The 25,640-nt window shown below is 41.8% G+C and overlaps 2 protein-coding genes across 6 annotated transcripts in view; one reads left to right on the plus strand and one right to left on the minus strand.

Annotated features, from left to right (window-relative positions):
• Positions 1-13,598, plus strand: part of SERINC5 (serine incorporator 5) — a 44,335-nt gene extending 30,737 nt beyond the window's left edge. For both annotated transcript variants that reach the window (XM_027882429.1, XM_027882438.1), the window contains 5 exons: positions 162-288; positions 1,866-1,932; positions 5,811-5,850; positions 6,516-6,663; positions 6,960-13,598. In XM_027882429.1, coding sequence (XP_027738230.1) covers positions 162-288; positions 1,866-1,932; positions 5,811-5,850; positions 6,516-6,663; positions 6,960-7,107 — 530 coding nt within the window. In that variant the 3' untranslated portion in view covers positions 7,108-13,598. The remainder of the gene's footprint in view (positions 1-161; positions 289-1,865; positions 1,933-5,810; positions 5,851-6,515; positions 6,664-6,959) is intronic.
• Positions 13,599-16,876: 3,278 nt separating this feature from the next.
• THBS4 (thrombospondin 4) overlaps positions 16,877-25,640 on the minus strand; it is a 38,818-nt gene continuing 30,054 nt past the window's right edge. For 3 of the 4 annotated variants that reach the window (XM_027882387.1, XM_027882396.1, XM_027882414.1), the window contains 8 exons: positions 25,456-25,508; positions 24,188-24,381; positions 23,711-23,889; positions 22,178-22,226; positions 21,882-22,078; positions 21,232-21,404; positions 19,184-19,323; positions 17,029-17,254 (listed from right to left, as the gene is read on the minus strand). In XM_027882387.1, coding sequence (XP_027738188.1) covers positions 17,193-17,254; positions 19,184-19,323; positions 21,232-21,404; positions 21,882-22,078; positions 22,178-22,226; positions 23,711-23,889; positions 24,188-24,381; positions 25,456-25,508 — 1,047 coding nt within the window. In that variant the 3' untranslated portion in view covers positions 17,029-17,192. Of the gene's footprint in view, positions 17,255-19,183; positions 19,324-21,231; positions 21,405-21,881; positions 22,079-22,177; positions 22,227-23,710; positions 23,890-24,187; positions 24,382-25,455; positions 25,509-25,640 lie in introns of all 4 variants that reach the window. The other variant, XM_027882404.1, reaches the window with a different exon arrangement.

Below are 25,640 nucleotides of genomic sequence, written 5' to 3' on the forward strand. Positions count from 1 at the left end.
TGATCTTTTTTAAAAGATAGGTAGAAACAGCTGAAATGTACCTACCCAGTGTCTGAAGTAATAAAAGTATTTTATTGAAAACTGCCAGTTTGAATATTACTTTGAAATGCAGTGAAATGATCTTTGCAAACTGTTCTTTCTGTTTGATCTGCTTTGTGAAGTCCTGGATGAAAACAATCGGAATATCACAATCTGTGTACCTGAATTCAGTCAAGGTCTACATAGAGATGAAAACCTGGTTACTGGCTTGGGTACCACGATTTTGTTTGGCTGCATTTTATATTCTTGGTAAGTCTGGGGGTTTGCAGTTACCTCGCTGTAAATACAGTGTTGTGGTCCAAACAGTAAAGGCTTATAGCAGAGCTCATGCAAAATCACAGAGAGATATAGAATAGAGCTGAGCTGAGGAGTTCGTATTCTCCTCAGTTTCCCAATTATAAATGTTTTAGTTAAAAATGTTCTACAAGATAACAACTTCTGAAACAAATATATCTCTTTAAAATCAAATAGAGCAGTTTACATATAGAAGTGGAGGGAAAAAATTTCCACCTGTCCTTCAGCCCAGGGTTCTTTGATCCTCTATTTACTCTTTCTTAAGAAAAGCTCTATGCAGTTATGTCCACCTAAAAAATCTACATGAAATTTTTGTAGCCTCTTTGCAGAGGCTATGATTGTCCTTGGGGGTTTTTGAAACAAACAAACTGTTTGGAAGGGTTTAGGGCTTCCTTGGATGAGTGATGAGCACAGTATTGCTGTCACGATTTGCCAGAGATCTACTCTAAGAAAACCTGTCTTCGTGCCCATGTATCTTTGATGCTCACCTTGTCTTATTGCAGCTCACATCAGTAAATTAAGTCATGCTCTAGGATGGGAAGTTGCTGATGACTGAAAGGTGATGTATCTTCTGTTCTGGCTGTGCAACTTGCCAGGAGACAGCGCTGCCTGTCTGCTGCAGGTTTTTGAGCAAATTCTACTTCTGAATCAGTCCACTTCAAAATTCACATACTGAAATCCTTCATAATTTTGAAGTGAAAACAAGAGACTTACTCTTCTGTTATCAAATACGCATATGTCTTCTTTTTTCTCTGATATAAAATAAATGGATATCATGTACCATGGATCTAGTTTGTGGTAGAAGAGCATTTCCAGTGTCTCAGGGAGGTGTTTCAAGAATGCAGACAATATTCATGTAGCCTGCCTAGGGAAGTGTACTGTGCAGCTGGGGAAATAAGAAGGCGTTCAAGGGGAGTGTTTTTGAAGCATTGCTTACCAAGGCTTGTACAGCAAAGCATTACACATCCTAAAAGGTCAAAACTGTAAGAAATGTTTCCTATCAAATGAAAATAAAAAGGATTCCCCTCGGACAGCTACAGTCATGCGAGAAACTGATTTCCAGGAACTGGTACACTGACAACAGTTACTGGTAATTTACTTTTGAAAACTGACTGCTGCCAGAGACCTGTGAGTTTGCTGGAAAAACCTTTACAGAAATGTTGAGCCAAAATGATGGCTGTGAACTGAGTATAAAAGCATTGGTTGTGCACAGCAGGGGAGATCTCTTCTGACTTGCAAATTGGAGTGTTAGGATGTTTGCTGCTGTCTGGTGATGAACTCACCACCTTTTAGGAGTGACCTAATTTTAAACTCATGATGCAGAGTAAGTCGGCCAGTGGCCATCTGCCAGGTTGGTTTGTACCAGTGCAGAAAGAACTTTTTATGTTCTTAGTGCTTTATGATAGCATCCAGGCAAATGCTTAGCTTAGACATGGGAGTAGGCTATTTATGTTTGCTGTGATGTTGAAAAGTGACCCTGTTGGGGTTAGAGTTATGCCCAGGAGTTTGACACTACCTTCTTTTCCTCCTAGTTTGACCTCAACAACACGATCAAGCTCAGAGGCACTGAGAGGAATATATGCAACAGCTGAAACTGAAGTGAGTTTTTGCTTCTTCCCACAGGATTTCTGTGCAGACTTTGTCCTCTGCTTTTCTTGTTGTTTTCATGGCCTGTAATTAGGTGTAAACAGAAGCTTGTTTGTCCTACATGCCTCTGTGCATTGGCCCTTCTGTAGCTCTTGCTGGTTTGGTGGAGGTGCCTTTATGTACTGAAATAATTTGCTGCTCTTGAAGTTTATTCAACATCCTATGGACTTCCAGTAAATTTTGTGCTCTCCATGAGCTCATGTCCTCTCATTTAAAGGAAAAGTGCTAGAAAGCTATCAGAAAAAAAAGTGGAGGCATGCTTGAACGTTTTCAGTCCTGATTGCCTTTGTTCTCATACCAAGTGATTATGATCCCAACTTTTTATCTCATTTTTATTTCCTCACATAAGTACTTCCTTTCTTTTTGCCTATAACTTCATCTATGATGACATTTCTCACCCCTGTTTCAGCTATACAGGTCTCTTCATTCCATGTGCCTGTTTGTTTGGCCTCATCATCCTGAGAACACCCAAAAAACACTAGAAAATGAGTGGGATTTTGCTATGTAACAGTTACCCTTTACTTAGGCTTAGAAGTGTCACTCTTCAAATGTATGTGTGTGTTTGGAAGATGAATCTCCCTCCCTAACTCTCTCTGCATTGGTGTTACTTTCATTCTGTAGTTTTAACTTCTTTTTTTTCCAAGTCTTTAATGAGAGTGTTAGTGAGAATTCAAAAATGCAGAAGTATCTGCTGAGGCACTTGGTGTTTGAAGTAGCTGGGCACAGGGAAGCAAAACACATTTCACTGTGGGAGTGTTACACGGTGCCTAGGGAGCTTTGCTTTGGCAGGATGCTGCAGCTGGACAGGGTGCTGGTACCAGCCACAGGCCTCGCAGGAGGGCAGCCTGCCAACTGGCTGGGCACTGAGCACAGAGACCTGGCTCAGTCTGTCTCAGGTAAGTCCAGACAGGAGCTGTGCCATCCTGCCCAGTGCTGAGGGATGGCACCGGGAGCACCGGAGAGCAAACAGATGCCATTCACACCCCTGCACCTCCTTTGCCCACCGTACACTGTAAGAGGTCTTGTCCAGGGGGTGTGAGTCTGCTCCCTGTGGAAGGAGCAGTGGGAAGGCTGAGGGCCTCTGGCATAGCATGGATGTGGGATGTGGCCCCTCACTGGGAAGGTCCATCTCATCTGCCGCAGTACTTGCCCACAGGATTAGTTCCAGGCTGTTGCATATTAAAGAGCCAGACAAGAGCCACTGAATGTAAATGTAAAGAAATGACAGATGAAGAGTAACTAATTGCACTCTGATTGCCTTCCCTGTGGCAAAAGGTTTTGTCTGTCAGCCCAGAGTGAACACAGCTCTGCAGTTGTTGCTGTTGCACAGATGGTCTGTCAGTGTCTGTGCTGGAAGCAGCTGAGCGTGTATAAGGGGCTGGGTTGTGTGTGCCAGCATTGCTAATTTCATCACTCTATCTGTGCCAGGACTTAATTGCAATTGATTAAAATGTTTGAGGGAACCCAGTGCTTGCTGCAGAATGTGAGTGCAGCCCCAGGGTAGCTCAGGTTGGCAGTGTAGGTGAGGCTTGGCATGGAGTAGAAAAAGATACAGAATAAGGGGTTTACTTAAACTCTCAGTCTCTTGAAAAAGAATGAACTTTTTGGCTTCTCATGAATTATGAACCCAGCGAGTGCAGGCAGTCAGGGATATGCAGGGTAAAAACTGCCACTTGATATTTCTGCTGGACAATTTACCTTAAAGACCCACCATCTGCTTTCTGGAAAAACATGCAACAGGCCCATTTGACAAATGAGGGAAATTAGAACACAAACTTTAGAATAGCAAGGGAAAATATTCATGCATGCATGTGAGGTATTCCAACCAACTTGGGGCACCCCAAACATGGTTTTACACAGAGTTCTTATACCCTTCAAGCATTCAGGTCCAGCATGATTTGACTAATCACTAGCACAGACACTGTCTAATATAATTATCTAATTATAGTAAAACTTTGCAAAGCAACTGTATTTCTGCAGCATTCTTGCCTCTTGTCTGTTGATTTAGACATCCTTGAAGTCAGCCTTGAGATAGTTACTACCTATGATGCTGGTATGGTTTCAAAGATGTTTTAGACAGGCTAGGATTGTGGCCTTATCTTTGCTGTTCAGGGGTATCTTTTATCCTTCATGGACAGCTGTAAGTTTCCAAGAAGCAAAGTCCTTATTTCTGAGGCTAGGCTGTTCTTTGGTTTGTTTAACTTAAGCATGAACAATACTAAAGTCTCCAGTAAAATTCCAGTACCTCACTACATTGCACTGTATAATGTGAACTAATATAAGTAAACAAAGTTAATACACTTTCTTACTATAAAAACTGATTGGTATAATAGTTAGGGAAGTGAATTTCCCGAACAGGTTCATTGTCCTAATCAGACCACAAGCAAAATAAATCCCAGAGAAGGATTTTATGAGAGCAAATAATACTGGTGATGCATGACAGGAAGTGCTGGCTTGTACTGTGGTCTGGTGCAGAAAATACTTATATATTTATTAGATGGTCAAGACCTTTTCTTCATTTACATTACCATTCAACACAGAAAGTGTCGATTTCAGCTTTCCTTTTTCCATCAGTTAAAAAAAAAAAAAAAAAAAGGAAATCTTCATCTTCATTTAAATAAACAGAAAAATCAACTTCCTTCTTTGATTCATTCTGCTTGTGCTCATTCTGGCTCCACTTCAGCAGTCTTGCAAAGATAAGTACATTTCTGACTTATACTTCTGCAGTTGTAATTGCTAACCCATGCATCTGTTCTGACCTGCACCAGAAAAGGGGGGATGGGGTAACCCAGGTTCTTATTAATAAATCCCTTGGCGTGGATTAGAGTGAAACAACACTGAATGTGTTTGAAAACATATATATGTAGGGTTTATTTTAGAACAATTTTGTTTCAAAGGTAAACAGGTATGTTGCTATTTTGGGTGTTATCATCTATATCTATCATTTATAGCAATATGGTATGAAGATGACCTTAAGAGGAAATGCATAAGGGAGAGAAAGGAAAAAACAGGATAAAGGTAAGGGAGAGTAGGGGAAAAAAAAGGTGAGAATGGAAAAATTTATATAGTCACTGCCCACGAGGTCCAGCGATATAACTTGGTAGTTGCAGCTTCCATGTCTGTCAGTTGAAGTGGTGGTCCTGATCCGTTGGGGCTAGGGGAGGGAAGCCCACACGCTCAAAGAAGTTATGAGTTATTATATCCATGGATAGTGTCACAGGCCATGCCATGAGCCTCCAGCATCTCCTGGGCCTGTGCAGAGTTCCTGTGAGGGACATGGCAAAAGGGTTTCTCCCGCCTTTCAGGATTCGTAGGGAGATGGGCTTTGATAGGCCAACAGCTGCCTCTTCCAGCCTGCAGAAATCCCCTGGCTATCCTAGAATGCGTAAATCATTAATCATTTCAGTCTCTGATGGCATTTAAAAGTTCCTTACACTTTCATCTTAGTACAGAAATTTCCTAAAAGGAACTTGTATGCAGATCTGAAGAGGTAAGTCCCCTAAATACAAATGTACTTCACCATAGCTTTTCTACCATTTTGTTGTGATTATTTGCTCCTGCATTGGACCCAAAGTTATGTAAAAAAGATGGAGTAATTCTTAAAGAATGTCTCATTTCTTCAAATTTATTGAGTATGTTTTTCTGAAGCTTAGAAACTGTTGTTATGAACTGTTGGCTAAATCCTAATTTGGGTTTTGTGCTGGTTGGAAATACAAACCAGACTTTTCTAAATTAATGTTTGTAGATAGACACAACAGACCTTCCTTCCCCAACTGTTCTGCTTTGCTGTAGCACAGATTCTTACCCTCTTCCTGTTGTCTGTTCCACAGGTAGCTCGTTGCTGCTTTTGCTGTGTACCTGATGGAGACGGTAATTTTGTTTTCACTGCAAAATTTAACTTATTTGTGGCTTTCAGGCCGAAGCTAAGAAAGTAAGAACACAGCTGTGGATAGAGAGCTGCTCATATCCTCATTCTGTAGTATATCAAACTGAAGCAGATGAATTGCTCAAAGTTAGGCTACAGAGGGAAACTAGAGATGTCACAACAGCATTTTAAAAATACTAGGCTAGTTATTAATTCTTTAAACTGCAACATACAAAGAATAGTCTCTGTTCTTTGCATGCCTGTGGGAGTGACTGGTTGCTAGATTTTTGGTTTAGCATCTCTGAGGGGACTGCAGTTCAGGAGTGAGATAAGAAGGGAGTGTCTTTTTTGCAGACCTGGTACAATCAAGGTTATCAGCATGGACTTGCCAGAAAAATATCATACAGGTAGAGCAATTTAAATGGTCCCAATGCGCAAAAACTCCTCAGTAGGCCAGGAAGCTGCTATATGGCAGGATTTCAGTATTAGTCCAGTTTTTCACTAAGGGTTTAGGCCCATAACCTGAGGGCAAGGATATGTTCAAGTGTAGGATCTGTATCAGTCATGCTTTCCTAAATCACACTGTAGATTTGTGTTCTCAGTGAAGCCAGCTGCTGTTTTCAGTACTCATTACATTTGCAAAAACTTTCTTGTTTCCTGTCTCTTGCAGCTGATGCTGAAGATCACATTGAAAAAAGGGGAGGCCAGACTGTGGTTTATGATGAGAAGAAAGGCACTGTGTACAGTTATGCCTACTTCCACTTTGTTTTCTTCCTGGCTTCGCTCTATGTGATGATGACAGTAACTCATTGGTTCCAGTAAGTGTATTTCTTTAAAATTGAGTAATTACCGTCTCTCTGTGTTGAGAAAGAATATGTGAACAGGAAGATCTGCTATTAGGGTCTTTTCTCTGCTTATGTTAGAAACTTGAAGAGACATCACAAGTCATTCCTGGGCATTCTTGAGCAAGATCTTGTTCTATAAAGGGTGCTTTCCCTTGCTTCCTGTATGAGTTAACCTCTTTAATATCTCTGACTCACTTGGAAAAGTAGAGGATACTGCAGTCTGAGATATGAATAGTTTATTGCTTTTTTTTTTTTTTCCTCTTTAACAGTTATGAAAGTGCTCAGATTGAAAAATTCTTCAGTGGAACCTGGTCCATCTTCTGGATTAAGATGGTCTCCTGTTGGGTTTGTGTCTGTCTGTACTTATGGACTCTTATTGCTCCACTCTGTTGCCCAACCAGAGAGTTCTCAGTGTGAACAGTCCAAAAGTTATTCTAAGTTTTCCTCTGTTTGTTTTTGTTTGTTTGTTTGTTTTGTTTGCGTGTTTATTTGGGGTTTTAGTGTGGGGTTTTTTTGTGTCTGTGTGTTTTTTGAATGAGGAAACACCTATCCCACTTACCATAATGTACCAGCTAGTATCTTTTCAGTCAGACTAAACAAATGATTGAAGACGTTTTTTACCTTTTTTATTATCATGAATAAGCATTGCCTAAGGGAACAAATCTGTTCCAGAACTTTATAATGTTCATGTGGTATGCAGGAAACACAGTTCTTGTACGAACTGGAATAAGTGAAATGCTTTTCAAATAACTGACAATTTTTCTCTGGCTTCGTAGACAAGAAAAGAAAAAATCATGGTGCAGATGTATCTTCTTTCTTCCTGTAAATGTTGGGTATCTTCTAGCAAATATGCGTTCCTTTTTATACTTTTTCATTAACTAAGTCTCTTACAGTTTGCAGTGATGATTTGGAATGCTGTTTTGTAAAGCATATAATTCCTGTAAGTAGTATGCAGATTTTTTTTTTCCAAAAACATTATCTAAATACTTCATTAGAAGTAAGAGAATATATAAGAATTTGATTGCCAAAGCATCTACTAAAAATTATCTACATATTAAATATTTTAAGTTATTGTACACCTAGATTGAGAAAGGAATCTACCAATGATAGTATTTATTCTATTATAACTTTAAAAGGCACCTGGATATTATATGCAATTTAGATCTAGTCCAGTTATTAACTGAAGGGGAGTCCTACACACAGATTCTCATTTTGCCCAAATTTGCTTTGCCAGATCATTTAAAAGTTGAGTGTACTGCATGGGGATTTAAGATATGGTACATTCTTCATTCACAATGTTTGCTGTTGAGAAAATGCTAATTACAGGAGCACTTGTCAGTTGCTGTTGAATTTAAAAGTGGGGTGCTCACTTACTTTTCTACCCTGCTGTTTCAGCTTGTGTCTAAAGATCTCCCAGGATCTTCAGTTCTGTTTCCATGACTAATTTTATAATACTTTAAATGCATTTATGGTTGGAAAAGGACGATAGTGTATCATCTTCCTTTTCTGCCTGTGTGTTGGTTGGAAAGTAATTTTTCTAACTGCTATAGTTTTATACTTCTCTGTTGATATTAGTTTCACTGTTGGGATGGGAGTTAGCCAACCAATATTTTAGCGGAGACAAAACTTCTTTTGGAGAACTCCTATTCCAAGCAGTGGAATATGAGTAAGCAATCATAAAAACAAAATCACAAATATAACAAGGAACTGCCTTGTACAAATGGCTTGACAATATTAAACCCTACCTTGTCACCTTTTTTTGCTCTGAGCAGATGATTTGGTGGTAGAACAACAGCTCAAATGCCCTAAACGCTGGGTAAGTTTGAACTCACATAGTTATCTACATTCAGGTTGGATGAATTTATGACTTTTACTAGTCCCAGAGATTCTGTCTTCTCTCTCTCTATATATATACACACACATACAATGTGAAGTATGCCGCATATAAACAAAATCAACCAACTTACCAGCTTTTCTTTTTTTTTTCAAATATGATTGAGCCTTAAATCTTCACCCAATGCTTTCTGCAAAACAAAGAAAAGGGGCCTATGAGGTGGCAAAAAGATTTGCATGCCTTAGTTGTTCTGTTGCGATACCTGATGGCTAATATACAGCTGATGAGTAATCTCAATATAATGGATTTCAGTTCTGCTCTTGTTTTCATTACCATTTTTTGGCTGCCTTTTTGCTATGGTATCTCAGGTCTTCTCTTCTGCTTGGAGCTTTCCAGGGGTGCGATCTTCCCCACCCTGTGCACTGTTATCTGAAACAAAATTTACAGGTCTGCAGTCCTTTATACTTGTACCGCCTACCCCTGTGATTAGAGTCTCAAAATACATCTGTCAAGAGATTTAAGAGAAGGATTTTGTCCAGCAGTGACTGTCTCAGTGCTCTTCTCATTCTTTGCACCAATAGTTAAAAAAAACCAGTTGAATCTTGGCTTTGACATTAGTCAGAAAAGCAACAAATAACTCTGAAGAGGGAGGCAGGTTTTTCTCTTTCCCTTTGCTTTTACTGAGAGATTCTGATCCAGCCAAGAGCTCTGCTAGATTGGAGACCTGTCAGTATATATCTACCTGCATTTGGAGTCTTGCTATGGAGATCCTTCTGCAGCAGAAAAAGGCCTTTGTTAAAGCATTTTCAGTCTAGAAGCTTTTATCTGTTCCATATCTAAGATAGGAGCTTATGGGCTGTGCAGTGACGACTAACAGTTGTCCCACCTACCTCATAGCAGCTATTCTGATAAACAGTCTTGATCCAGTGCTGGAGTTCTGTGCTACAATTCAGATAGTCCAGGCTCCTCTTCTCTTTCTCCTGCCTTGGCTGGTCCCTAGAGGCTCCCAGGATTTGCTTCATAGTGCAATATCTGTTGTACTATGAGAAACTGACTTTTTTTTTTTTTTCCCTAAAGTAGACATGTTTTTTGTAACAGAACAATCAGGGCAAGGAGCTTTACAGAAGAAGGCATGCACTATAAGGCAGGGAATGGTAAGTGTTCTCCCATTCTGATAGCCTGCATCCCAGACACAAATATGGAGGGTCTTAATACATATCTGGGCCAATGAGTATTCCTAATTTCTTAATTGTTTATGAAAATGCTTATTTTACACAGTACCTACATAAGGACTTTCTGCACCTTCTTGTGCTCTTTTTTCTATAGTTTGTCTTTAAGGAGATAGGTTTTGCACAGAGGAAACAAGGCCATTAAAAGAAAGTCTGCAGTGAGGCATGAGTCCCTTCTTACATAGCACTCACCTCGCTGAGCTTCTCCTTCCTCCTTAATGTCTACCAACTATTGACCTTAAGCATCTAAATCTGCAGGTATACATAGGGTGGGAATGGGGCAATGTCTGATTACAGTTTTGTCTGCTACTGAGCAAATGTTGAGAGAAAAAAACCTCAAAAATAATTTTGAGGGCCTGTGTGTCCATGTTGTCCCCAGATCCAGCAGTGGACTCCCAGGCCTTTCTAAGTAATTGGTAACTAGTGCACCTGGGTGTGCAAAGCCTCTAGTTCCTCATCAAGGCAAGACTTCCTGCTGGCCAGGCAAATGTTACAGCCTTAGTGTTTGCTGTAAAATCTGTACTGTGAAGTTCCATGTGCAACTACTTAATAAAATCCTCAGCTCGGGTCAAGGATTCAAATGCCCAGTCCCTATATTCCAAACAGTTCATGCAAATGAAATTTTTAAAAAAACCTCTTCAAGAAGTGCCTTTATACCTACTGCTGTGATAGCTAATAATTCATGTGGCACTGAAATGGGAAAAGCTGGACTGAGCCTGTGACTGGGTGAGCTGCCTTGTACATTACACCAATGTGTACAAGGTACAATCAGACCCATGGTGCATGTGGAAGACCAAATAATCTGTGCTTGACAAACCTTTGGGGATAAGACTGCTTCGGATATTACTGTGCAGTGGAAAAGTAACTGGGAAAACTCACAAGTAGCCTGATGTTTTTGTAAATAAACAAGTAGTTTTTTATTACATTTACATTTAAACTGTAAACTGTTAATTTTCTCTCCCCATACCTGAAAGTGCAGGTGACTTCTCTGCTTGAGGCGGTTAGCTGCAGTGTCTATCCTGCCTTGTGCCACATTTATTCAGTGAATTTGTTCCCAGATGTAATTGGTGCAGCATTTCTGGCTCCTAGTAGTTTTGGGCTCTGTGAAGAGAGGAAGTTACAAAGACAGGAAGACTAGGGGACATGTCCTGTACGAAGTTTCCTCTAGTTAAATTTGAAATAATGCTATCGTTTAAGAGACTCTTGGAGGAACAGACTGTGTTGGCAGTTGTTCTGCTAGGAAGGTGAAACAATTTTACTGGCATTCTTCTACTTTTTCAAATTTGCCATCATAAAGATTTTTTGGGACCTCACTGCCGCAGTATCATCTGAGACTGGAACAATTTTAGTTTTTCTCATGAAGGCAACGAAGAGCCACAGCTGTGACTAGTTAATTTTTGGTGTAAAATCAGTGGGGCAGACTTAGAGAGCAAGTCTCTAAATCCAAGTTTCTAGACTACTAAAATGAGACAATAAAACCTCATCAGGAAGGTACGGAAAACAGCTTGCTTGCTGTTTGCCACCTAGTTCCTCAAATGTGCAGGCAGCCTTTGTGGCTGCATGCCAGGTAAGGAACTCTACTGCAATTACACATCGAAGGTATTATATATTTGTTATACTCTTAGCTTTCTGCTTCAGGCCCTTCCATGAGGTTCAAACAGCTTGTACGTGCCCAACTAATGTGGTAGATCCTGCCTCGGCTATGCCACTTTCCTCTGAAATGTGTAATGCAGTTTTGCTAATGTATGCACAGTCCAGAGAGAGGGTTTGCCCCCTTGCAGAATCATGAACACTGCATGTCTATTTATTTATTTATTTTGTGGATTAGCACCTTTTTACAAATCTATAAGCGCTTTGGTATTATAAGATGTGCATGTGTAACTGCTTCATCAGCCGCTGCTGCAACCATTTCTGGGCTAGAACTTTGCTATTAAAGAAGTAACTGTTGCACTTACAAAAAAGCTGGTTCTCTGTTTTTGACTGATGCGTCAGGAAGATTTGGATACTCAAGACAGTGCTGCTTGTACTTTGGCTAGCAGCCCACCGTATCGTGGACATCTCTGAACAGATCAGCAACAAAATAATTAACTGCTTTTAAAACATGCAATAAATATTTTATAAACTATAAACTGTTAGGCTTTTCTCCTAAGTAAGTTGATGAAGCAAAATACTGCAAGACTGTACTTATGTGTTTAGATAAATTGAGATTATCTGCAGCTAAAATTTTGCTTTTATTTTTCCTTCTGGGCTTTAGAAGCAATGTCTTTTGCTTGCAGGCTGTATCTTCTCACTTTATTTGCCTTTTCTCCTTGGACTTGTTTTTTAAAGGCATTGCAAACCTGTTTCCCTTCCAGACAACATGCTGCCTGTCAAATGGGATGTCTTTGGTGCTAGAAACCAGCAAAGACCTCTTTGCCAGGTCTTACTGATCCTTTCCTTTTCATAGTGGGACAACCTGCAGCATTGAAGGAAAGTCAATGATAATAGTTTATTATATGGATCAGTTTTCCTCTGTGAAAACGGCTTCTTTGTTTTCTGAAGTGGCCTACAAGTTCTTGTCAGAGGGAAACACATAATCAGCACCATTTTACTTATGTCTTCAGTTTTGTAAACAGTAGTTAGAATTCAGTGTTTCACATGACTATACAAGGGAATGCCAGGGGTCAAGTGCTTAGAAAGCTTTGGCTTTTTGTACTCGTAACAAGATACGTAGCTTGGGAACTGGTATGTCTTTGCATTTTCAACATCCTGATGGCAGAATGCCCAAGTGCTCCACAATGGCGATGCAGACACACTGTGCAGGGTTTGAAGTAGAGAGGCTGGCATGATGACTGCTTTCTAGTGCCCAAAGAAACTCTGTAGGTTTAAATCTTAGATCTCGTTTTGGTTTGGGTTTCTTATTAAACCTGGATTTCATTAATTCCACACCTGTTCAGTAATGTTGTTTTTAAAAAGCTGGAGTTTATTTCAGATACAAGCCACAATGACTTCCCTCCCTGTTTGCCAGTCTCCAGTATTTGCCAGTGTGTAGCATGCAGCCGTTTGCAGAGACTTGTTTGGAGCCACAGTCATCAGCTTTGAAACCACTCCAGCAGCTTAAAGCTTCCAGGGCTTTTGCTCACCAGAGCTGCAGGGTGCAGCACTGCAGCTGTGCTTTTGCCAAAGAAGCCTCAGTGCGAAGCCAAGAAGAAAGTGCGAAGCCAAGAATTTTGGAAAGCTTTGGGGAAATACTGGATTGTTGATCATACTGTAGCTTTGGTTTTCCTCTACCAATTCAAGTTGGGGTGCTTAGATGTCGTTCGACATCCATGCACACTGACAGCTAGAAGAATTAGCTTCCAGAGAAAATCATTCCACTTGTACACATACAAGCTGAGAAAAGATTTAGCAGGAATTTATTGGTTCACTGTCTGCTTTTTGTTCACCACCAGTGCACAGTGTTCAGTCTCATATATGCCATGTTCAAAAACTGGATGCAAAATAGTCAAAATACGACTCCATGTTCTTAATGGTGAGGGGATTTTAATTAGTCTTTTTCAAGGTTCTTAGTATCTCAAAGGAATCTTTTGGCATGTTTGTGTGATTTCATTAAGCTGTAGTTCAGCAAAGTGGAGGTTTGCTAGTTTAATTATTTTTTGGTAGTGTTGTGATCTGTAGCAACTGTAACAGTTTGACTTTTAAGGATTGGTAAAGATTTCAGAATTGTAATATCTTCATTGTAAAATAGTTAACATCTTTGCCTTCATAAAGCATGTTAATGGTTTTTATGGACACTTCCTTTTGTATACTGAGTGAATGTATTGTTATAGATTAATGGACCAATAAAATTTTTCTTATATTTGAAATTAATTGTTGTGATACATAAAAGTTGAAAAATCAATTCAGTCTAGGAGAAACTTAAAAACTGTCTAAATATATGAGGTAAGCAGTTAATGAGCCAGTAAAAGTAAGCTGATCTTTTTTGTCACTGAATTTGGATGCTGTTTAACCACTATGGACTATTACAAGGCTTCACTGTCCATGTTATTTTTGTATTTCTCCAGAGTGTGATATTGGACAATTGACAGATTGCATAGATTTGTCTGTGACATCTGTTTTGTACAATCCAGCTCCTTGAGATGTGTCAGATACTTTGACAGTGCAAACAAAATACCTTCAAGGCTGGTGTAGCACTGAAGCCTGTGCATTTGTTTGAAACACAGCTGTCTGATTTTTTTTTTTTTTCCCCACTTTCCCAGATGGTATAGTGGGCAGCTGTTGAATTTGATATGCCTAGATCCATACCAGGGAAAGTGCTTTGTCTCCATGGATGGTGGTTTCTTACCTTTCACCATCCTTGTCCTGTTTCAGCATGTGCCCGCTGTAGCCTGCCTGCTGGCACTGGTGGCACCCATGCCACTCGAACAGACCCACACCAGGACACAGCTCCCTGTACTGACCAAGCTTCCAAGGGTCCAGTGGTGGCTGCTGATTCCCTGTGCAGGTATGGTGCATGACAGAGTTTTGGTGCCCTGTAGCTGGGAAGCGTGCATTTTGACTTGTGTGCAAAGCAGAGAGGGGTTCTTGAGTGGTGCCAAAGGATTCTGAGTGCTGACTGTCTTTGCTCGGCAGCCTCTCACCAGTCTGCCCACCTCTGCCCTCACCTAACCCCACAGCAATCCTGGCAGGATGATCCATTCTTGGGATTTAAAACAGGAGATGGTCTTCGGGGAACAGAAACACTTGAAGTGTGTTTGCCATGTTGTCTGCAGCACACAGGAAAGAGTTAACCTTTGTTGAGATGTTAGACTCCGGTGCAGGAGCTACAGGACTAAACTCCAGAGTAGTAACAGCTGCTGCTTTAGCTGAGCACAGCCTGGCTGTGCAGGCGGTGGGAACAAGAGAGGGCTGTATGTTCAGTTTTAAAGATAATGGGATTGCATGTCTTCACTTGCCAGAGACCACACATGGAGCAATGTCTGCATTGCACAATAGTCCAGTAGGAGTTTGTCATGCTAGAGAAGCTTGTTTAAACCCTTTCACACAAGGACTGCACAATCTCTGATGTGAATGTGAGGGGTAGAAGGTTTCCCAAGCCCAGACTTTGATTTTCTTGAGGCAAATGTTTGTCTGCAACAGCTGGACTTCACTCTTCCTGAGCTTGCAAGCTGCCAAGCTCTTGGTGTGTCAATACAATGGACATTGGGAGCTCCGGCATCCCATTGTAAGGTCCCACCAGCACTTTCTGAAACAAAGGAAAAGTTGTGGCTCTCTGAGCTGTGATTTGTTTCTGACTGCCAGTAGAGCAAGCCAGTATGTTTTCTCACAGCTTCACTCAGTTACCATTGACAACAGCTGAAGAGCCAGATCCTGTATCTCACCTTCCATCCTCCAGTGAGTGGCCCGTGGCCGAAGCATAGAAGAGAGCCTGGAAATTGGCAAGCTCCACAGTGGTAAGCCAGCTGGTATGGCAGAGGCCCAGGATGTTCCATCCCAGCAACTGTAGCAGGACGAGAGGCTCCAGCTGCAGACGGGAGGCTGAGCAGAGTTTTGGAGTCTGGGAAGAATTCAAAGGCCTATTGCAATCATGTTTTTGGAGCTGGTATGTGCTGCATGTGCTGAAGTCGGGTCAGGGTGGGCCAAGCCTGTTGCATCTGCTGTGAGGGGATCACTTCTGCAAAATGTGTGCACTGCAGGCCTCAGTTTTTCTGCTCCAGTGTGTGTGAGCATAGTACAAGTGACTGCCTTCTGCCCAGGTTGTGGCCAGACCGTTCAGAGAGAATTCTGCCCGGAGAAGGGGCTCCATCAGTGAAATGCAAATGTATGACAAGGATGACGTAAAATTGCTTTACAGTGTGTGTTCTTCTTCATAAATGAACAATACTGCAGTTACGGCCCATGTTCAGCTAGCAAAATACATTTTTTTCCTCATCTTCTAAACATAATTTGTCAGTGCCCTCTCTGTTGTTCCAAAGTAAGTAGCCTTTCAGTTCTCTGAAAACCTGATGAGTGAAGTTGAGCTTAGCGAAGCTATGAAGCCAAAGGCAAAGGAGGACTGAAACTGGAGGACCTTTCACCATGAAGCACTGAGCCAGAAGAACGCTCCTGCATCATGCTCTTTGCTGTGAGACTCTGGGATCCCTCATGGGACAGGTCCCAGGGCCACCCTGCTTCCAGAACCATTAGCTATGGTGGACAAGCCCACAGGGAAAAGTCTGCCAGTAGTCAAAGTCTTTGACAGCGTGTAATATCCTTAAGGGTATTTTATTGTACTGAAAACAGGAAACTTTTTTTTTTGTTATTGTTTTGATACTTTCACCTGATAATTTAACTCAGCATTTCACCTGTATTCTTGGGCTGGGAAAGAGCTATGACTGTTTATTTTCTCAGAGCTACTTCTGATTCCCTTTTTATTTCCTCCTTCCTCCTCCTCCCAGGCTGAAGTGCTGTTTCCCACTGTCCTTTTTAAAGTAACTATCCTATAAGCTGCAACATCCTTCTATTCAGTGGTCCATGGAGCTTGTGTTCCCTTCCTTTCCTTGCTCCATTTTGAAAACGAATATAGTAGAAATGCACTCTATCAACACCCTTCTGCACTTCAAATTATAGGCTGCACTGTGATACAATGATACAATTCCAGTCCTTTTCTAATGGTTACTAATGCTTAATGCAGTGGTTTAGGTTTTTAACTTGATGACTTATTTGCATAAGATTGCAGAACCTGCCAATAAAGCTCTGCTCTGAATGGGGACAGCAGTTCAAAGCCTGCTTTGTTTATGTGAAAGGATTATTTTCTCTGCCTAGGTGGTTCTGCATTTGTCTCCATAGTCTTTTTCTTGTTTCAGTCATGTGCAAGCTGTTTCAGTAGTGTGCAAACCAAGCCATAAGATGTGACTACATTGCCCTGCAGTCAGCTTTTTTTGATTTTATTGGATGTGATAGTGTTACTCGTAGTTTCCAGGAGTGGGAGGGCTGAGAGGCCTAACAGAGTTCTTAGAAGAGGTCTGACAAAGGTAAGAGAGTCTCCAAAGGTATTAAACTGTCCTAAAGGAGATACTGTCTCCTTTGGAAAGATACTCAAAAGCCCTTGGCTTGGCCAGACCACTTCATGCCCAGATGCAACCTGTTTCTAACAAGGGAGACAAAATTTCACTTTCTAGCCTACTGTGTTTAATACCGAATCCAAAACGACAACAGATTCAAACTTTTCCTGAGAATGTTTTATGCAAGTGTCACTTCATTTACATGTTCCCTAGATTTTAGGGCAAATTTGAAAACAAGTGAAGCCCAGGTCTATTTTGTCTCCTTTTTATTTTCACTTTCATACAAAAAAAAAGTCTGACATAGTCACATCAATGAGAACAAAGCTGCGGTGTGCACTCTGACAACAACGGTCATATAAGGATTTAAAATATATTGTTTTACTGTTTGCAATAGCAATGTTAGTTTGCTTTTACTTCTTAAATATCCCCAACACCAAATTGCTGCGCTTGAAATTCTTGGAAGTCCTCTGGGATGGTGTCTGAAAACAGGAAAATATGCAGAAGTTTAGTCTCTTCTGACAAAATCAAGGAGAAATTAAATTAATGAATAAGCCACCTACTCTTTTACTCTTTTTTTTTTTTTTTTAAGTAACATGCTTCTCTTTTGTTTACACCTTAAGAGTGAACAGGGAATGTTTTCAGTTTTAGCTGTACACCACTGAAAATCACAGAGAGGCTAACAAGGCAGTGAGTGCTACAGTGCCAGCCCACAACAGGGTATTATCAATCTGCAAATTACATTTCCCTGAAAACTTTGTGGCTTGCACTCTTAAACTTTTATTAATAAATGCTGACTAGAAAGACAAAAGAAGTGGTCGTCTTGCTCTGCACACCAGACACGTTTGCAGTGTCAGCATTTCTGTTTCTCATGTATCCTAATTCAACTTCCCTGTGATGGTTTCCCATGCCAGAAGAAGGGACAAAAAACATTAACCTCAGGACAAATAGCAATTGGCAGAAAGACCTGAGACTTGGCGAAGAGGGCTGGAGATGAATCAATGTCATAAGAGTAGCTACAGTTTTGTTTGAAGTTTTATTTGCAGTCTGCCTTTGCCAGGTCCCAGAACATTTTATCTGGAGAGCCACAGAGCTAACTGCAGAGCTAAAGCTACAGGCAAGTGGAGCCACAGCAGTGAAACTCAACTGCATGACATCAGCGTTTTTCTCATTATTTCCACCCTGATGCAGGACAGCTAGTTCTAAATGCAAAAAAAGATATAAGTGTATAAACACACACTGTATATAGAAAAAAAAGATATTAGTCCCCTGCCTTTTGTTGAGCACTTTTTTTAAGGCTTGAAATTATTTTCAAGCCTTTTTTGCAAATGTAGGAACTTGTCTGAAATGAGATCAGAGATACCTGGGGACTCCAGAGACTTTTTGACTAGGTTTCATTAACTTCTGTAGCTCCTACAGCAAAGCCAGGAGCCTGCTTACTGCCAGGTAAGTATGACTCAGTGGCAGCTTTGGGAAACTACATATTGTTTAAGATGTATATCAAGTAATTTTTTAATTGTAAGCACTGCTGTCTAAAAGTTCCCCTGTTTAACCATGACCTCCAAGTGCCAGCCTAGTGTACCGGATGTCCAAGAGTCCATCAGCAGAACACACCACAGAGTGGCCATGCAGCCCCCTATAGGACCTGGATTAGGCTTGGATTCACAGAAAGTAGACAAGGAAACTATTCCAACTTGGCTGGTAAATTGTTTTCTAAAGGCTGAGTATGGATTGATGCTAAGGGAAGGGGGGAGGGGCAGTCCCTCCAAACCCCTTCAATCTAGCTGAACTGCTGCCAGGGCAGAAATACCCTGACATGATCAGCTTCTGTGTGGAGGGATCAAGGTTTGAGATATTTTATATAGTTTTATAGTTTTTATATAGCTTCAAGGCTCTTGCCCCAAGAGAAGCAAGACAGCACTCTCCCACAGAGTAAGACGGATTCCTCTGTGGGAGGAAAGGCACCTTATGATCTTCCCCTCACACACAGGAGCAACAAGCAAGTACAGGAGTGACACTGATGCCTGGTGATTAAGCCCAGTGGCCCTCCAGGTATACTGTACCCTGTATTCAAAGCTCAAGGCATCCTGTGTATATGATGGCCTCAGGTATTTATTGGGGGTGAACAGCTCTCAAATGTTCAAATAATGTTCCTAATTCTCTGACGACAGCTATACTACTCAGTTGGCACAATCTCTGCAGCTCTGGGAGGAGCAGCTCTGAAGCATTAGTTCCCATCTGGTGGGGCTGCAGTGTGCTGCTGAAGTCAGAGGTGGTGTTTCACAGTTGTGAATAACTTGTAAATGAAAGGCAAAGGAAGGGATCAAAATGGCTTAATCCAACAGCCACACTACTAGTTCTTCATGGTCACTTGCTAGTTGTGAGCTAAAAGGAAGTAAGAGCCATATTACCATTGCAGCGATATTTCAGGTTAGACCAAATAATGTTTTCCTGAGAGAAGCAGAAAACTCCAAGCCGTCCTCCACGCATTGTGGTGTCTATAGTTACACCAGAGTCTGCCACAAGGTCAGAGCCTTCATAAAATCTTGCCCTTAATGAAAGCAAATGGAAGCTCTATTAGGTCTTTTCTAAGGCTGCAACATTCCTGAAAGTAAGGTTGTTATCCATGGAGACACTAGCCTTGAACATGCTCTCCCTCCCATCTAGCCCAGGGGAGAAAATGCAGTTAAGCTAGCTTCTCTGCAGGCTGGAACCAGCAGCAATGCTCCATGGTGGCAAGAGCCAGGCAGGGAGCGTGTTTTGGGGAGTTTCTACACATCCTACAAAAGCCTTGGAATGCTTAGACAATCAGGCTGAGAGCTTTAGCTCTTGAAATTTTCCACAGTCAGTAATAATAGGAGAAAGGGAAAACCGGACTAGATCGGTTGAGGAAAGCCAGATGGATACTGCCTCACCCAGTTTGAAGCTAAACTTTTTTCTTTTTTTTAAATAGGCAATGTTTCAAACAAACCATTTGGAACCTTGAACTTATCTGTGAGATTTCTTAAAAAATGTGAATATGATTAATTCTAGGAACAGTTTTGCTGATCTAGCATCCTCTTGTTAGAAACCCATCAGCAAATTCCCAAATTATCTGTGTGAAAGCTGATTACCCTGCCAGCTCCCCAGCACGTGCCCTGTATTTGAGGGATGGAGCCAGCTGAGCTGTTGCAGCACTCTCCGCAAAAAGTCCTCAGCCTCCAGGTAAATTTACTAGGTAAATGACTTAAAAGATGATGAGCCTGGAGGGCTCTGTTGTGGATGTGGATACGGCTGATGAGACATGCAGGAAAGTACCACGTGGTGAAGGGAAAGAAAGTTCCTGTGTCTTCCAATAAAATAAGAAAAAAAAACCCAATTCCTGTTATGTTCCTGAGTTTATTTCCTGATTCGCTGAGGCAGTTCAAAAGTATCTACAATAAATAGAACTTGTTGTCTTTGCAATTTCCATGGGAGAGGCTGGCTGAAGTGATTTTTTCCTAGGCTTCCTTGAAGCCTCAGAAAACCTTTTCTACATACATAATGGTCTGTGGCATCTGGCCTAACCAGACCACAGCAAGATGTGGACAGAGAGCTGGCGGAGGTTCCATTTAGGTTTGTCTGCCTTTAGTTTTTAAAGGATTCTATTACACTGACTTTGCTACCTTTCCCAGTTGCAGGGGACATTACTTAGGCTGAATAGGGAGACTGCAACCATAGGAGACGTTTGCTTCTGAAGCAGCTTGACAAACTGCTTGGTCTAAACAAAACTTGCCCAAGATCTATTCACTACTACCCTGTGGCTGGGACACAAAAATAGACAGTTTAAATGTTCTTAATCCATTGTACCACAAAAGTCAAACAGGCTCACTCCAATTACCATTCAAAATGATGCTCTGCACCAGAAAAGTGAAGTAATTATACCATCAAGTTACTGCATCTCAACTGCAGGGTGGTGATTTTTTTGAAAAACAACTGACTTATCTGTATTTGTTTTCTATTATAAGGTTGTAAAACCTGAGCTGATGATGGCAGAGCAGTTAATTTTTTGCATTTTAACAGCAGCCTTGATCTTCAAGTATAATTCCTGCTCATTTTTCTGCTGGATGTTGCAGAGTAAAATATTTCCTCCCAAATGGTGATTTTTTTTTTTTTAATAACTTTTTTCTTTCTCCCAAATAACAAAATAAGAATAGATAACATGCATTACAAAGCTTTAACAAACTTCCTGAATATATGCTGAGTAACCTCAAATCTATCACATTAGGATAATTACTCGTCTTAGTTAGGCTCATAACCTCTAAATGACAACTTTTATTAATTCTCTTGACCTAGAATACATAAAGGCTGTTATAAGGCTTCATCAATGCAAACCCCAGACATAATCTAAACTCTCAGATTATTATCTGAATCAGGTATTGAGAAACAACAGTTCAGGCAGACATGTATCTGTACTCTTATCTATCCTTTTCTCTCTTACCTGATATAACCAATCTGGGGTCTATGCTGCAAGAACCAGCGATAGGAGACTTTGTCTTTCCACCCTACATTTCGGGGATCCTTCCACAGCAGCCTGACCTGATCACTGGTGTCCCCCGTGTGCCACAGGGAGTTGCGGAGGTGCTCACCAGGACCTGTCTTGGATTTCACAGCCTGCAAAAATACAATTTTCCAATGATGATGATAGAGAAATGTCACTTTCAGGAGACTTTTTTTTGTAGTGAGGAGCAGGTCTGTACCCGCCCTGCTGCTCACAAGCCGGTAACTTCTGTTGTATAACTGCACCCACTGCCTGCGAGGAAAAGCAACTGGGTACCTGGACCAAGGAGAAGGAGGCAGTCTGACCAGTTATGGTCAGAGTGCAATCACTGCAGAAAATAAATGCTCCAGCTGATGAGAAAGGAAAGATGAGGTTCCTTAAAAAACAGTGCTATTAAAAGGGCTGTGTGGCAGCTGCCTGACATTTTGACATAAGTTGCAAATAGAGAACTGCAGTCGAGCAGCAGGGCTGACATGCAACAGCTTGGCCCATGCACAGCACGATGGCTTCACCCATGGCCAACACATGGCAGGACAGCACAGCCAGGCTGCAGTGACCGCTGTGTCCCCAGTGGGAGCCACAACCAGTACCTTTAACTGAATGCCGGGCTCTGCAACAGCTCTGAAGGGAGTCGCCTGCCAGTAGGTCTGCTCTGTCTGTTTCCACATCACCACATAAAAGCTAGAGCTGTCTTGATAACCGAAGATAAAGCCAGCATAGTCATCATCTGTCACCGTGTTTACGTGGAAAGTGCCCTCAAAGTCAACACCATTAAAAGCTGTGTAACCTGAGGATACATACAGGTTAAAAACAGTTCTGCAGAACACATGTTCATATGCTACATGTTTTATGCTGTAGAAATTGCATCTCAGAAGAGCGTACATACCAACAGCAAGGCCAGGATCACTGTTCATAGTCTGCACAATTTCCATGCCCTGTAAGAATCAATTCAGGGTGGTTAGCATGCATGGCAAGCTGGGCTGGCTAAGCCTGGCAGCCTTTCCTGGCCTCCCTCTAGCACCCTCTCTATCAGTCTCCTCTGTTTGCTCAAAACATATCTGTAACACTTGTAGTTCTGACTTGAAGTGTTTCAGTTGCTTGCGTGACCTGCCTGAGTCAGGAAAGATTTGTATTTGCCCATCGCAGAATTGGCCATACTGGTTTTCAGATACTTTCCTTCCCTCCCACAATCTGTAAATCACTGAAACTGGCCAAAACAGGGAGGCAGGGAGAGGGTTGTGGGAGGAAGAGAGCTTTGCCTAGGCTTAGCTCATACAGCTCAGGATTAGATTATACTTATACTTAGCTCCTACAGCTCACATTGTTCAGGATTAAAACTGACTGCCAGGACTGGTGTAAGGAAGATGTATACATCCCAGCTGGCATGGCAGAGACTTTGGCAATGGAAATAAATTGTATGTTCCCTGTGACTCAGAACACGTTAGCCTCCTGAAAGCTAAAGTTTTTTAGTGTAAATAGCAGTTACTGGACTCCACCTAGGAGTACTGCATCAGCTGGGGTCTGCAGCACAGGAAGGACATCAAGACATCAACCTGTTGGAGAAAGTCCAGAGGAGGGCCACCAAGTTGATTAGAGGGATGGAGCACCTCTCCTGTGAGGAAAGGCTGAGACAACTGAGTTTGTTCAGTCTGGAAAAGTGAAGGCTTTGGGGTGACCTAATAGCAACCTTCTAGTACCTGAAAAGAGCCTACAAGAAAGATAAAGAGGGACTTTTTACAAGAGCATGTAAGGACAAGGGGCAGTGACTTCAAAATAAAAGAGAGCAGTTTCAGATTAGATGTTAGGAAATTTCTTTTTACTGTGAGCATGATGAGGCACTGGAACAGGTTGCCCAGAGAAGCTGTGGATGTCCCATCCCTGGAAGTGTTAAGGTCAAGTTGGATGGGGCTCTGAGCAACTTGGTCTAGTGGAAGGTGTCCCTGGCTATGGCAGGGTGGTTGGAACTAGACGATCTTCAAGGTCCCCTTCCAACCCAAACCAATCTATAATTCTATGACATGCTCTGCTATTTAAAAGGTCAGACTTTAAAATTCTGGCAACGATTGTTTGCTTCAGAAATACTTTAATAGAGTGACGCAAAAGTCTAATGTCTGCCTTCTGGCAGCAACAAAATCCACCCAGAATAAGTTGGCCAGTATGTAATTTTAGATTATTAAGAGCATCACACTATTTATTATTATTATTATTTTCGATTATTAGCAGGATCAAGCTTCAAGGTATCATTTGCTAAAAGGAAGAATTTTATTTTTTATTTTATTATTACTTTTGAAAACCGTCTACTAACCAACAGCTTCCATTTCTGATGTTTGCCAGAGGTCTAGCAACTACAGAGCCAGTTTTACTGTAGTTTCCAAATTATCTTTTTCAGACAGGTAAGAAAGACCAAGTGTATTTTTACCTGGTTCAGAACCACCCAGTTGGGATCAATCTGTGCATCCCCCTCTGGGTCTAACACCACGGTCTGATAGGCCCTGAAGTCTGTCAAGGTGATCTCTGCATTCTCAGGGCACACATCGATCCGATCAATCACTGTATCCTGGTCAAAATCAGACTCGCAGACATCTCCAACTCCATCACCTGAAAGCATCAGAGAAGTGAAAGCATATTTATGATGCAAGTAAGTAGTCACACCTGGCCCAGCCACTGGATCATGGTGTCCAGGAAGCAAGTGGAGTGTTAGCCCTGCTGGCTGCAGTGCCTGAGAAAGGGACCTGAGCACCTCTGCTTTGGCCGAAGGGCCCCTGTGTGTTGGGCTTCCTCCGGGGATGAGTGTATGCACACGTAGTGACTGTGTTGGATCTTGCTACACACATCTAATGCCTGGAAACAAATGAGGTTCCTAAGATCTGAAATGGCTCCTGAAGGCCCATCTTACCATTATCATCTTCCTGCCCTGGGTTGGGAACCAGCCTGCAGTTGTCAGGGCCGGGAGGCAGAAGGTCAGGAATACCATCGTTGTCATCATCTTCATCACACTCATCACCCAACCCATCCTTATCTGTGTCCAGCTGGGAGCTGTTAATAATGGTAGGGCAATTGTCTGTGCTGTCCTGGTGCCCATCACCGTCACTGCAAGCAGAGAAACAAAGAGAAATGGCATATCAGCATCAGCTCCTGCCTCTGCTCAGGAAACAGCACGCACACATGAGCAGGAAACATACCAGTGACACCCCTGGAGCTGGAAGCAGACCAGTGGGGCAATACAAGCTGTTGTTGCTCAGGTAACTGCAGGGAGGCCATGAACAAAGAGGGATTGTATGATAAGGTGGCAGGAAGACAAAGACTAAGCCAAGGGCTATAGAAATACTCTGATAAGGAAAAGAAAAAGAAGCCTAACATGGTGTAGGAAACATACCAGAGCCCAAGATCTCAAACAATCTCCACTCCTAAAGGGCATGTAAGGCACATCTAACAAGTGCAGTGTCACCAATTAAAAAGCACCCACCCAGGAGACAGCATGAGCTGAGCACCTGGTGTCCCTTGTCCCATGTGCACATTGTGCACACGTCTTGGTGCTCATGAATATGCAGGTTGGGTGTGAATGAAACTTTATGGGGGACTACATGAGCACCTGAAATCAGAATTGTTTAAAAACAAGCACCATTCTCACACCCCTGCATATCAAGTTTTTTGTGGTGAAAGTGGGTTTCCTGCAACTCCTGTCACAGAGCGCAGCATCCACCAAGGGCTCTGGGGTGAAACATCTGTCCGTGGCTGGTGAAAATCTGCGCCAACAAAAGATTTATCATTTCCCTTGTCTCTTGCTATAAGTGAGGAGCAGAGGGGAGAGCTTACCACCCCTAAAGCTCATTATGCAGAAACTGCTTCCACACAAGCAATGCAATTTGTCATAGGATGTGCTCCTCTGAATGTCCAGAGCCACGTGAAAGCCACTGATAGGTGAACTCACAGAGGACCCATGTGAATGGGGCTAAGGGTGAAGGGCTCTGCAACTGTACTGCTACCAGGAAGCGAACAAGAAGGATGATAAATCGTAACACTGCTTTTGAAATAACATCTCTGCGGAATTAAATCCAGGTTATTCTGAGGAATTACAGCTCTCCAGGAATCAGTGGCATCCTTCAGCTCAAGACTAGCGTGTTTCACTTGCCTGCTGCTGTTACAAGCCACAATACAGCTTACCTGTCCTGATTGGTATCACAGGAATCTCCAACCAGGTCATTGTCAATATCTGACTGCAAAAGGAAACAGAGTATCAGATGCCATCTACTAAAATGGCAGTATTAAGTCACAACAACCAAATGAAAACACAACCAAACCAAATGCCATAAAAATGAAAGCATGAGAAAACATTGGTTTTCCAGAAC

Source organism: Empidonax traillii, unplaced genomic scaffold, assembly GCF_003031625.1.
Source record: "Empidonax traillii isolate 1590-97213 ecotype Southwest subspecies unplaced genomic scaffold, ASM303162v1 scaffold8:size5222938, whole genome shotgun sequence".
Lineage (NCBI taxonomy): Eukaryota > Metazoa > Chordata > Aves > Passeriformes > Tyrannidae > Empidonax > Empidonax traillii.